The sequence below is a fragment of the Neopsephotus bourkii genome, unplaced genomic scaffold (assembly GCF_033783945.1).
Source record: "Neopsephotus bourkii isolate Nb327-2 ecotype Australia unplaced genomic scaffold, CSIRO-AGI_Nbou_v1 NB_1767, whole genome shotgun sequence".
In the NCBI taxonomy this organism is placed as follows: Eukaryota; Metazoa; Chordata; class Aves; order Psittaciformes; family Psittacidae; genus Neopsephotus; species Neopsephotus bourkii.
In genome coordinates this window covers 9,331,440-9,344,289 of record NW_026902241.1, presented here as the reverse complement: position 1 = coordinate 9,344,289, position 12,850 = coordinate 9,331,440, and the positions used below count along the sequence as shown (strand labels likewise).

Genomic DNA, 12,850 nt, shown 5'->3' with positions numbered 1-12,850 from the left:
TCCTCTAGAGTGGGGAAAGGGTGGATGTAAGCAACCAAAGATATACTGTGACTTCTCTATACATTAGTTTGAGAGACACAAATTTGCTGAGAAATACTTGTTCAATTGTCACTTGGGAAAAAATAATAATCTAAATATGAACAAAAAATAAGCCCTTTTTGTTGCTTAGTGCTGTGCTCTCTACATGTCGTTATCTTTCTTTGAGGACCCTTTTCCTCGTTGGACTTCCCTTTCCATTGGAAGCTTCATTCAATTTTTCTTTTAATAAGTATTGTAACTGCCTGAGCTGATGAGCACAGGTTGATTTTACCTCAAGCTAAAACCTGTCCTTAGGTTTTTAAGGAAAAAACTGCAAAAAAATCAGTGTGCAAATTGCTATTTATGCAAATTATGAAAGCAGATTTATAATTAGTGGCCCTTAAAAGTGCACAAGGTTCACTAGAAGCCCATAATATTTAAGCCCATGTATTTACATATTAACCTTTCCTCACATCTCCATAATAAAATTTAATTAAAAGAATGCAATCCACATAAACTACACTTAAATAACATTTCCCTAAATTTTCACTGCAGCCTCAACTAGCACAAGAACAGCTAACAGGTGAAACTCGTTGCATAGCCAAGTGATCCATATTCATAAAGCAAAGTATGTCTGAAGAAGGAAGTGTGGCCTCTTTCAGAAGTCCTCCTCTCAGATATTTAATAATATACAAAAGACATTATTGCTATACCTAAAATTTGGCAAAGATGTGAAGTTATTCTAAAACCCAAAGAAACACAGAATGTGTTAAGTGAAACAAATGTTTGATAGCCTTACTTGAATGCCATTTGAACCAAGTGTGCTAAAACATCTTGTGCATCAACAGTAATTCGGCTAAGATCTCTGTCTTGCTTTATGAAATTCAGTAATTCAGATGCATTTGCCATCCAAAAGGCAAGTGCCCCAGCAATATTCTTCTGTTTCTGTAAGTAGAAAGAAACAAGAAATAATACAGGGAAATCGCATTCTGATAAAGCATGGCAGCTTATAAAGGCTCCAAAAGATAGACCAGTACCTTTGCCCATTTCACCAAACATATCCCAGATACCAGATATTTGCAAAATGTTTATATGCAATATAGCAATTGTTGTGACGGATTGAGTCCAATTTTAACACATCCACGGAACAAAGTTATGTTAAATTGCCAATAGCCACATCAATAAAGTCACTGCATAAGCACCTAGTTACAAAGTGCTAGGAGTTTAGCGGAATGCAGTATCTGGTAATCTGTGCACCGCTAAGCGCATATTCACTACTGCCCACTGCCACTCTGATACTGCGCTCACTGGCTGTAATACCAGGTGATTCAGTATCAAGTACTGATCTATCTCACCATCTCCCGACCACAAATGCCAGGCCAGGCAACCTCAGATGAAATCCAAAGAATAGGAACCACAAACAACAAAAAAAGAAAATAAAGGGAAGAAAAAGAACTTTGGTCATTTCATATCCACATTGAAGTGCGTTAAGCAGAAATTATGGAATGCCGTAAAAGTTGCAAAGTCAAAAAAGGATTTTAGTACTGCATGTTCCAGTTGCTGAATGAGTGTTATGAACTGTTCAAGTCCAGCTGTTTGAGTATTGTATTTTGATATGGAAGCAGCATGAGAAACTGAGCTAAGCCAACGTAGCTAGGATCAGTTCCCAGCAATATATCCTACCTGATCAACCTGGTCTACCTCCTGGAGTAAAACGGACGAAGGAAATCAAACAGAATAGAAGAAAGAAACTTGTGAACAATCATGATAGCTTTAGAAATCAAACACTAAATATGAAGGTACAACACTTATGTTCACAGTTACACACAGATGCATTAATCAGTAGCTACGAAGCAACTGAGCCCCTTTTAAAAAATTAATTACTTTAACAGGACTAGTAGCACAACAGCTAAGAACTGAAGTGCCCACATGTTACATTTAATTCCAGGAATGCCCTGTACTAGTTGACATCCCAGAATAGGTGGTTATTAGCTCAGTGTGCCACAGAAACCCCACAGAATTGTTTGTGGACAACGGGGTAACTAGACATCCAAGTAGCAGATCCAGTGATCTATTTGCCCAGACTGCTGCAATGAAGACAGTGTACAAACACACGAAGGTGGACAGAAAATCCTCACCAGAAAAAACAAACCAACCCACAAAAAACAAATAAACAAAAAAAACCACAGAAAACATAACACACCTAAGACATATTTAATACATGATTTTTGAATTAAAAAAACAACAAACAAGTCAAATGAAATACCACACTAAGCTTCTTAAATGCTGGTATAAAAGTTACACTGAGTAATCAAAAACATAAAACCACAAACAAAACCAACACCTAATCACCATATATGACTGCTGATTACTTGAAACTGAGATCTTACTTAATTCATTTTGGCTTTCTACTCAGACCACTCTCCCTCACCAGCAACACAGAAGCTCACTGCCGAACCCAGGACAGAGGCAATAATTTGAGGTGTGTTTGCTGTTACTATTAGAATTTTAGTTAGAGCTCAAAAACCAAGCCAAATTGCCATTGCTTTTGTTTCTTTCCCCTTTCCAACTACGGTGTTTTGAACTGACTGAAGATGTGCCTGCCGTCAGAGAACAAAAGGAGATGCTCCTTCGATCGACACATTAAAATTTTGAGAGGATCAGAAATTATTTGAAGGTGGAGGGGGTGGAGGGAAAAATAAAAATCAGGATTTAAAAAAAAAATTGTCTTTTTTATATGATGAAGTTTCCATTCCTAGATTTTCACTGAGAGCACTGACCCTTCTCACAGATCTTTCCAATTTTATCCCTATCTCATATGAAGTCTTCTATGATATTTGCATACAGTAATGCAAAGACTACTGAAAGACACAGATTTAATTTGGCGGCAAGTACATCTTTGAGTAACTTCAGAAAGTCTCCTTATAATCTAGGCAGGCAAAATTAGGATCTAAATTTATTTAACTCCCACAGTACAGCATAAGTTGTGCACCTTCCTCCTACTTCTGTCTCAGCTTGCCTCCCTGTGTCTTTGTCTTTCACACCTTTCAGATCCTTTTCAGTGCAGGCATGCTTCACAGTCAAGACACAAATCTATTGTTATACAGTGAGGACTAAGGTGGCAATTTAACTGTGACAGCCATCAATATAACCACTCATTCTACAGCTCAGATGAAGTAATTTGACTTAACTTACCTAGTACTATTTATACTCTACTAATGAATTTTTTTCCTGGTCAGGCTTTAGAACCAAAGCATTTCTTTGTCTCCAGCCCACTAACCTTCAAATTCACTGAAGTTCCACTCTTTTATCAAATTTGTCGGTTTCCCCCTCTCCTTCTATTTCTTCAGCATGACATCTGAAAGAGCCTCCTCCCAATTTTCTTCAACTTCCAACTCTCGTTAGTTCATTTCTTGCAACTAGGTAACATCTTCCACAAACCACAAATACAGCTAATACTTCCTTAAGTTATAGGTTGGGGATTAGATTCAAACTACAGGGTTGCAGTAATGTAAAAATAGCCTTTCACAAAGGACAGTCCAGAAAAACACTTGGTTTTAACAGCCTGGGAATGCTATTAGCAGATTTATATAACATATACTTGCTTGCAACAATCACAAAGCGGGACTTGACTTGGGAAGCCCTCCATGGTGCTGTAAATGAATGTTTTCACAAGATAATATTTTTTCTGTCTTTGATTTGTTTCATGCTTATCCATTTTAGTTTAACATAAAGAATGCAGCACTTTTATCTTTCCTTTCTCATTGTTCCCCATTTTTTGTCACCCCAAGTCTTTTGGGGGTTATTGTTAGTGGTTTATATTACTTATATAAACTGAGTGACTGATTCAGCCTTGTCAATTTCAGATTCTATTTGATGCCTACTCTTTCACTGTTTAATTTCCATTCTCCCAATTACATTGTTTATGTTCAGGCTCTTTGCATTTCATCTTTTCAACTACTGCCAGAGTCTAATCTTTGACTTTAACAAACTCCCTCTTCCACAGCCAGATTTATTTTTTTAATAGCCGAATCTGAATATTTAGCTTTTGATACCATTTTGATTCTGTCAAGTATCCATCCACCATGGCATCAAGACTCAAAGCAATGTAGTAGTTCTTCAGATTGAAAACACCTTTCAACCTCTCATCAGCTTCAGAATGTACATGAAAGACTAGTATTTGTTTTTTTTTACAGTGTCTTCAACACTTGCATTTTCTCCCACTCTTTCTTGGGAAAAGTCGGAGCCTGTTATAACTGTTACAAAGCTCTCTAACTGTAACACTCTCCCTGCTGAAAACTCCACTAAATCTTTCCAAAACCTGAGTAAAAGATGAACAGTTGTGGTCTGCTGTGACTTTGATGCCACTGTCGTTTGTTTACATTCCTCTTCTTCCTTAATCAACCTGGTGAGTAATACTTGCATCGTAAATTCTCTAAAGCAGGACTGATGTGTCTATTATGCTTGTTCGGTGCCTAGCACAACAGAGTCCTTGCTCTGTATGGGCTACCATGGCAGAGTTTCTGCAATATACACCTGTGTCTTAATATAGAAATGTATTTTGATTTTTCCTCTTAGAAAAGTCTGCAGACAAAGAAGTTACAATAATTAATTAGTGAGGATACCTGCACCAGCACCCCTTTTTCAGGAAGTGACCATTACATTTCATCAAGTTACACACTGCAAGGTTATTATCTTAATTTCACAGACAACCCAGTGGATCTTACCCTGCATTCCTACACAAAACTGAAATCCTCCTGTGCTTCTGCAGAAGTCTTGCACATGTGATAGCAATAGCATCAGACTACATATAAGACACTGGAACATCAGAGAACTTATGTTTCTCTTTACAAGGCAACTGTGTTAGCTTGGTGCAAAAAGTACAGTTTTATTACCATTGTTTATTACCATTTTTGTGGTTACAGAAGTTGTAAAAGTAACGAGATCAAAATTAAAGTCATGTTTCTTTTTAATACGTTCACTTCAAGCATCAATCAGTAAAAATAACTGCTATCTGTACAATATTCTTTAATAAGCCACCCAACTTGTTTTACAAGAGCTCTCTTACCTTCTACAGAACAGAAGAGTAACTTCCTGTCAGAGAATGTATCTTCACAGCAACAGCTTGTCCCTAACCTCCCACACTACTCAGAAGAGGGTTTCTTACCACTGACATCATTCATCGACACAAAACCAAACCTTCACATGGGCAATCAAGACAGGTATTGGTCTGACCCTCAACAAAAGTTGGTTAAACACTAAGAAAAAGACTAAGGTTATCATCAGATAACCTACAACATGTATTTAATTCCCTTTACATGTTTTTGCAGAGAAACTCACCTGTATAACTCCTTCCATCATGTTCACCATCTTGTTGACTATTGCAATGACTTTATGAGTACGCTCAGCAGGAGTGATGTCAGGTCTGTACTGGCTTGACAATACATACCGACATGTCATATATAAAACATATGTAGGTGACAGCTTAAAATGAACTGTCGAGCTATTTGTGTAATTTATAATGGCAGATAAAAAGGCATCTTCAGCTGTAGAGAAAGAGAAAAAAACCCTGCATGTCATAAAGTCAAAGACAGAAAGAAAATGAAACAGAACAATTCTACAACTTGGGGGAATCGAGGAATTCTTGGGGGGAGGGGCAACTTACAGTTATTTGAACTCTCTATATTTTCTACTGTGTACTACAATTACTTAGGCACACTAACAACACATTTATATATGAAGTTAGAAAATCTGCTCATCAGGAAACATTTCTGTACTATTTCCTATATCTCTGATAAAAATTTGCATCTTCAAGGGGAACAGGAAAATGGAAAATTTCTCTTGCCATTCTCTTCCTACAAAACTCCTGTATTAAAGGGAATTTTATACTAATAAAAAACTTGTCTTTGCTTGCTCACAAATCTACTGTGTTTCAAATATTTGAATTCTGGACAATCTCTGGTATGGTATTTTTCTACTAGATCTGAGACCTTAAAAACCTGGAGACCAAGATAACTAAAACAAACAAACAAACAAAAACCACCTAAATGAAAATTTTAAACAAAATCAGATTTCATATAAAGTGGATTTTTGACCAAGATGCAATCTATTATCCAAGCCATGGAGAACTGTATGGAAGAGAATGAATTCCTTTTAGTGTTCAGAAGGTGGGACTAACTATTTTTTTCACAGTTAAATTTGTACCTGAAGATAAAAGAGTAGAAATGCAATTAGAATTAGATATGCATGAACTTGCCTCAATACCCGAAATGTCTGTTCACCCTCCGCAACAAAATAAATTACATTGCTGGATTAGCTATCACGTATTCAAACATTACTCTTTTCAGTGTTTGCTATCCTTAAGTTTTCAAACTGAACGAAATACTACACTATAGAAAAACATGTTAACAGGTTAGCTTTGTAACTTCAGAATTTACTCACAGCTTTCCCTGAATTCAATACTGGCAGGTAGTATGAGTTCTGGTCCATGGGTATCCTGAGATCTAAAGAAAGATGACAGAAACTGAAACAAACAATCCGTATGGCTGATATTAATTCCACTGTAAAAAGAGATTTCGCCAAATACACTAGTTCCAAATGCTGACACAACATCCTTCCCCAAAATTACCCTTTTGTTACCTTTCCTCTAGAATCATTCAAGCTAGATCTGCCTGCAACACAACAGATCAAAATACAGACTTCAACTGTGGAGTCTGTGATATTAATGAACATCCTCCTCTGCACTGTATGGCAGACTGATAGCATCAGTTTGCCATCTGCCACTGACAGGATTCAAGTAACAAATTACTCATGGACGCATGAAAGAAAGTGAATGAAGCTTCACCTGAAACATCAGTTTGGTTACAACAAATACTCTTTCCCGTCTTTAATAGCAAGAGCCCTAAAACTGATGAGAACTTAGTCAATTTATTTTACCTTTCTTCTGGTGAGTAGATAAAATCTAGCCTCTGCCCTCACTTGTCTGTTGTTAGGCTATTAAGAAACAGCAGTCATTCCATGAGCCCCAGAAATATGCCCTGACTTAAACTGACTGCGGCACTCCTTCTTATCACTATCTATCAGAGTGAATTCACAAAGGAGAAAAATGAACAGAAAATTGATTTTTATGGCATCTGCAAAAGGTTAAGCACATATTTCATTACTCCCTTAAGAAAAATCATTAACAGAACTGTTCTCTCTATTTAGGCACCTACTTTTAGGAAATATGTAAAAGCTCACTCAGTATCTTCTGCATGCAACAGCCATTTTTAACCACAGGTAACACATTAGGTAGAGCTTTCCACTTCCCACAGCAACTTTGATTAAAAAAGGCATGTAATACAATTATATAAGCCTCATTCTCCTGAGAATTATAAGTTATTCCAGGAAGCAGAGATAGGACACCAAAAGCCTTTATTCAACTACCTCCTACAGTAAAACTCCACAAGATAACTTTGAAGGCTAATGTCAGAAAATCTAAAATTAAATTTTAACATATTTAATCAAAAAACTAAAAGCACCTTTGGGGTTTGGTGTTGTGGGTTGTTGGGTTTTCTTATTATTGGTTTTGTTTGTTTGGCTTATTTTGGTTGGTTTTTGTTCACTGGGGTTCTTTTAACTTGCAAAAAATTAAACCAACAGGTAATGCTTTATTATAAACAGTGCTCAGCAAAATGAAACTCTGGGAGCTGAAAGTGAAGGAGCAGCACAGCACTGCGATACATGCATTAATTTCTGCCAGTTTGGTTATATTTAAAAAAATGACAGCACTCTCTCTTTATGAAGAACACTTAGCTGGTGTGTAAGCTGTAGCATTTCCTCAGGTTTTATTGCTATACATTTAAGATTAACTAATCTCTCACTGCCTGCACACTGTCAAAAGTGCATCATCTTCACTTTTTGCTTTAGTTGTTAAACCTGGGTTTTATTTGGAGGGAAGGTGGGTAAGTGACAGGACATGTTTACAAGGGTATGTAGTGACAGTGCAAGGGTAACTGCTGTAAACTCCAAGCAATAAATTTAGATTAGATATAAGAAATAAATTATTCACTATTAAATCGGTGAGGCGCTGGTAGAGGTTGCCCAGAGAAGCTGTGGCTCCTCATCGTTGGCAGTGTTCAAGGCCAGGCTGGACAGAGCCTTGAGCAACCTTCCCTAGTGAAAGCTGTCCCTGACTGTGGCACGGGGGTTGGAACTAGATGATCATTAAGATCCCTTCCAACCTAAATCATGCTATGATTCTATGACCTGAAAGTAAATCTCATCTCCCATTAGGAAAATCAGAGTTAAAACTATTTTCACATACTGCTTTATCTATCAGAAAAATTTACCTGTTTTTTTCCATTATGAGAAGCAATGGATTACACATATCCTACCTGCTTTCCTGTCTGCGGTAATCTTGCTGCTGTTCTATTCTAACCATCGGCTTCACCATTCCTCGTTCGGCTGTGCTGGATGCTGATGATGTCCTGTCACCATCAAGCCTGCTGGTGCTCTAATTCAAAACAGCAGGACAGGTGCTTAGCATGCAAACATTGGATTAGCCAGTATTTCTGCTTGCAGTATTAAAATGAAGTGTCAATTTGAGGCTTTAAAAGAGATGAGAAAACAAAACAGAAGAGTACAGCACAGAATACAGCAGCTCAGCAGGTGTTTTTACCACAACGAAGAATTGAAGAGTACACTTGAAAGTCAAAAGACGACAGTGGCCAGTAAGAAGCAGTTATTTGTTAATGCACTGCAAGAACATATAATGAAACTGTAAAATTTATTTAAAAGTTGTGTGGTTATCAATAAAAAGTAAGAATGAATTATTAATGAAAACATTAGCTAAGAGACAAAGTGAAATATAGTAACACATTTAAAACTGGCTACGCTCCCCTACTCTGCCTCTGCAATAGTTTCCAAGCACTTACATTTCTGATCCATGTCACCATTTATCCTGCTCTTAAGGAAAGACTGAGCTGCTAGACAGTACATAATTTTCCAGGGCAAGAAGTGGCAATTCAAACAATGCTATTTTTAATGTACAATTCCATGATTTGTTTTCTTTCAGTGTCACAAGCTCCTCAGCAAGAAGCTTTAAATTTATCACTTCCAATTACATCAAACCCTATCAGGAAGGGAAAAAACATGCTGCTTTAAGCAGCAAAATATATAGCAATTATTTTTCAGTGTAACAGTTGAAAACAAAGCATGAGTAAAATAAAAAGTGCTACCACATTTCCTAAGAAATTTTTAGGACTAAATAATTTGCTTTGACACAAGAAAGCCTACCAAAAAATGCATTTCAAAGCAAGAGTTTGAACAAAGCTATCGTTACCCCTTTACTATATAGAAGCAGCAAACTCTTAAGAGCAACCGTCAGAAAACAAGTGATTCAACCAGCAATTTAACAAGATGTAATGTACATTCTCAAATAACAAAAGAAACAAAAAAAGTTTCTCAAGCTTTCCTAAGTCCACTAGAAGTATTTTTCTCATGAGTCTTTTCAGACTATGAGCTATGCTATATAACAATGTCACAAACTCCACCTCTCAGCAATTTTGAAGCATTTTAAGTTTGCAATGTTCCTTGGGTATTTTCCTGCCATAATGTCACTAAATAAACACCTATCTGAGGTAAAGAGTGCAACGAAGATAAAAGAAAGCACTGTCACTAACAAAGCACCAAGAAAGGAGAAAAACTGAAGTCTGTGGCAAGAAAAAAAAAATAAGACTAATATATTCAAAAGCTATCAAAGTATCATTAATACCTACACTGCCATTCCAGTATCACTACATTTCTTTACAAGTACTTCAATTTGATAACAGTAGCAATAAAACATAAAAAGAAATAATTTTCTGGGAGGACTACTATATTTCATGCTGCTGAAATAATTCATTCTCTCATTTCATCTGAGGCATGTGACCACAGCACCAAGAAAGGCATTAAGCAAGGTGTCATTTTACTCTGCTTTTAGAATATGTAACTCTGGCACAGAATTTATTAACAGAAAGAAAATGCAGAAGGAAAGCAAGAAAAGATTATCACCTCATAAAGAGTTTAAAATTCTGACTGCAGAGACTGTTTATTTAGTCAGCGTATACACAGAAGCTGTACTGAAGTCGAAAGTCACATTCATTAAATTTTAAAAGCCTAGTTAAATTAAAATTGAACGCCCTTTAAAATTTTATATAAAGCATTTATTTACCCTACTACAGATGACAGCCATAGGCAACATACAGGAAATAATGATGTATCACTTATATCATTTCTAACATGAATGTCTACCTGCATGAAATCTGCCTTCAAAAGGTCAGCTTGGGGAGAAACTATTCCAGGCTGGAGCAAATTTCCCATTCTAAAAAAAATTAGTATTATTGGCATGGAACACATGCCAAATGCCTAAACAGAACAGTTTTGTGGGGAGGGAAGACAATACACATGATATCAAAGCCCACCCACAGAAGGAAATGGCTGGGGAGAAGGATGAACCAGCTGCACTTCACCAAATACTACTGATGCTTTAATTTTGACCTTACTCATGATATTTCGTTGTTTACTGCTAATTTAGTCATAATACAATACCTTGCTTGCTGGTAATGCTGTTCCACTGTGAACATCTCCCTCCAGATCAAATGTGGTTTCCTGAACAGCTCTACAAGCAAGATACATTTCAAGTAAGTCTTAGAAACTACATCATTAAACATTTAACAAATAAGGAACAGAGTAGCTAAAATTAAAATTCAAGAGCTATACCATGAGTCCAGTTAATATTCATTTTAACACACAGCATTAATTCAGTATATAAAACACAGTATATATTCAGTATATAAAAAAAAAACAGATATCTATACAGGTAATGTCCTTTGGAAAAACAGATTCTTGATGAATTTTTCCCAGTTAAAGGAGAAAATAGAAATACACATAAACATAAAGATAAAATCACATAAAAATATGTTCAAGGTATTATGTTCCCTTGTAGTAAACTGGCTACAATTATTTGCCCACCTCTTCAGTACCAAACATACCTTCTTGATCATGCAAATAATACATAAATCATAGCAATAAGTTTTATTATCTGCTTATTCTAAACAGCAATAACCCTTTGCCAGTGATTTTGATGTCCAGGTGTGAAGTTCTGCAGTAGCACCATGCTTTGCAATTGACTACATAAACCTGAGAGACCATTTGTTTATTGATCTGCAAGCCTGATGTAGAGTGAACTCAAGATTTAAGGAGAAATATTACAGGCCAGCTAAACTGCTGAAGACCTTCCAGCAGACTGTTCCTACAACAAGCACGCACCGTACTTCCACATTAAAATAAACTTGAGAAAAAATAATGGTTAAAACACAGACCTATACTAACTGTAACTAAAATTGTTTCACCTGAGAATTACTATAGCCACTGAATAGAATACCTGAGCCTCTGCTCAGTCACTAAACCTAAAACCAACGTTTTTATTACGCACCTATCAAAAATGTGAATATACAGAGAAACAACAGAATGGGCTTTGGGACTGTTAGTCTTTGAAAAACAGTAATCACACTGCAAAAAGGAGCTGCTATATTGAGACATTCCCTATCCTGTCGCTGTTTGTGACTATGCTACTTGATTTCCAAATCCTTCTAGGGGAATTTTAAAAGTTACTACCTGAAAAAAAGCCAAACCAAGAACCAAGCTCTCTGAAAACATTCAGTGACTTCTTTACTTTCCCTAGAGGTTGGACGGACTTTGAAATATATTAAAATAAAGTGTTCCACTGCTTTTAACACAGAAATGAGCATCAGGAAAACTTGTCTGAATACTTCACAATGAGAAAGACACTTGCTAATCCTAGAAAAAATCACAAGGTGGAGCTCAAGTATTAAAATAGTTATATATTTAACACTTCAAGCAGCTACTCAGAACTCATTTGAAGTCATACTCTAGACACAGGACATTTATAATACTCATTATTTTTTCGACAGCTCCCAGTTTACTTACCCAGTTTTGTGTCTGGGTCCTTTGACCATAAGATTTGCATCAATAGGTCTTTTAGAAATGATATGGTCTTGAGTGGGATCCACAAACTTAAATACATGAGATGACCCAAACTGAACCTTCATTCCACTTTGCAGCATAGTGGTTTCTGAAATACGCTGACCTTCCACATAGGTCTCAGCATCAATGCTTCTTGGAGTTACAGTGACAACCCCATCCATATTAGTGAGGTCACAGTGATGAGGCTGAATTCCTGGACCAAATAACTGCGAACAGAATTAATTAACACAGAATAAGATAAATTATACAGCAGCAGAAATTAAAACAAAATGAGCAGCTTACCATTTTTACAGACTAGTAACTTAACTTCACTTGCTTATGAATTTAACACAGGTGAGTGGTACTAAAATCAGTTGAGTTTCACTTCAATTTTCCTTGCAACAGAGATAATAAAACACACTTAACTAAAACTGCAGCAGAAATCCCTTAATGAAAAGGTTTTCCCTTTTTTGGTCATATGCTGTTCAGAACTGTTTTCTTCCACTTGCTGTTTTGATGTGGAATCTCACAATGCAATTATTTGCAAGTCAGCCACCTGCACTGACGTGGACCCAGGGTTCTGTAAGAGATTCTCTGGCATGAACTTCATGCGGCCATGCTCGTTTAATATGTTTACAAAATCCAGCCTCACTCAAAGGGGTTGGAAGCCATTAAGCAGTCACAATAACACTGATAAATACCAGTCGACCCAGTGTCCAGTCAAAGAAATGAAAATCCCATTTTAAATAATGAAACCTTTACTTTCCTCTAAGATCACAAGAGAGGAAATAAAGTCAGAGTTATGACCATTAACATGAAACTGCAG

General features: G+C 36.5%; 1 protein-coding gene across 24 annotated transcripts in view; it reads right to left on the bottom strand.

Annotated features, from left to right (window-relative positions):
* AFDN (afadin, adherens junction formation factor) overlaps positions 1-12,850 on the bottom strand; it is a 112,887-nt gene that overhangs the window by 47,644 nt on the left and 52,393 nt on the right. For 16 of the 24 annotated variants that reach the window (XR_009729287.1, XM_061378599.1, XM_061378609.1 and 13 more), the window contains 7 exons: positions 11,989-12,251; positions 10,588-10,657; positions 8,394-8,512; positions 6,460-6,521; positions 5,359-5,564; positions 1,702-1,722; positions 818-963 (listed from right to left, as the gene is read on the bottom strand). Coding sequence is in view for 23 of the 24 variants with exons in the window: in XM_061378599.1 (XP_061234583.1) it covers positions 818-963; positions 1,702-1,722; positions 5,359-5,564; positions 6,460-6,521; positions 8,394-8,512; positions 10,588-10,657; positions 11,989-12,251 (887 nt within the window). In the remaining variant the exon portion in view is untranslated. The remainder of the gene's footprint in view (positions 1-817; positions 964-1,701; positions 1,723-5,358; positions 5,565-6,459; positions 6,522-8,393; positions 8,513-10,587; positions 10,658-11,988; positions 12,252-12,850) is intronic. The other 8 variants (XM_061378603.1, XM_061378621.1, XM_061378613.1 and 5 more) reach the window with 1 other exon arrangement.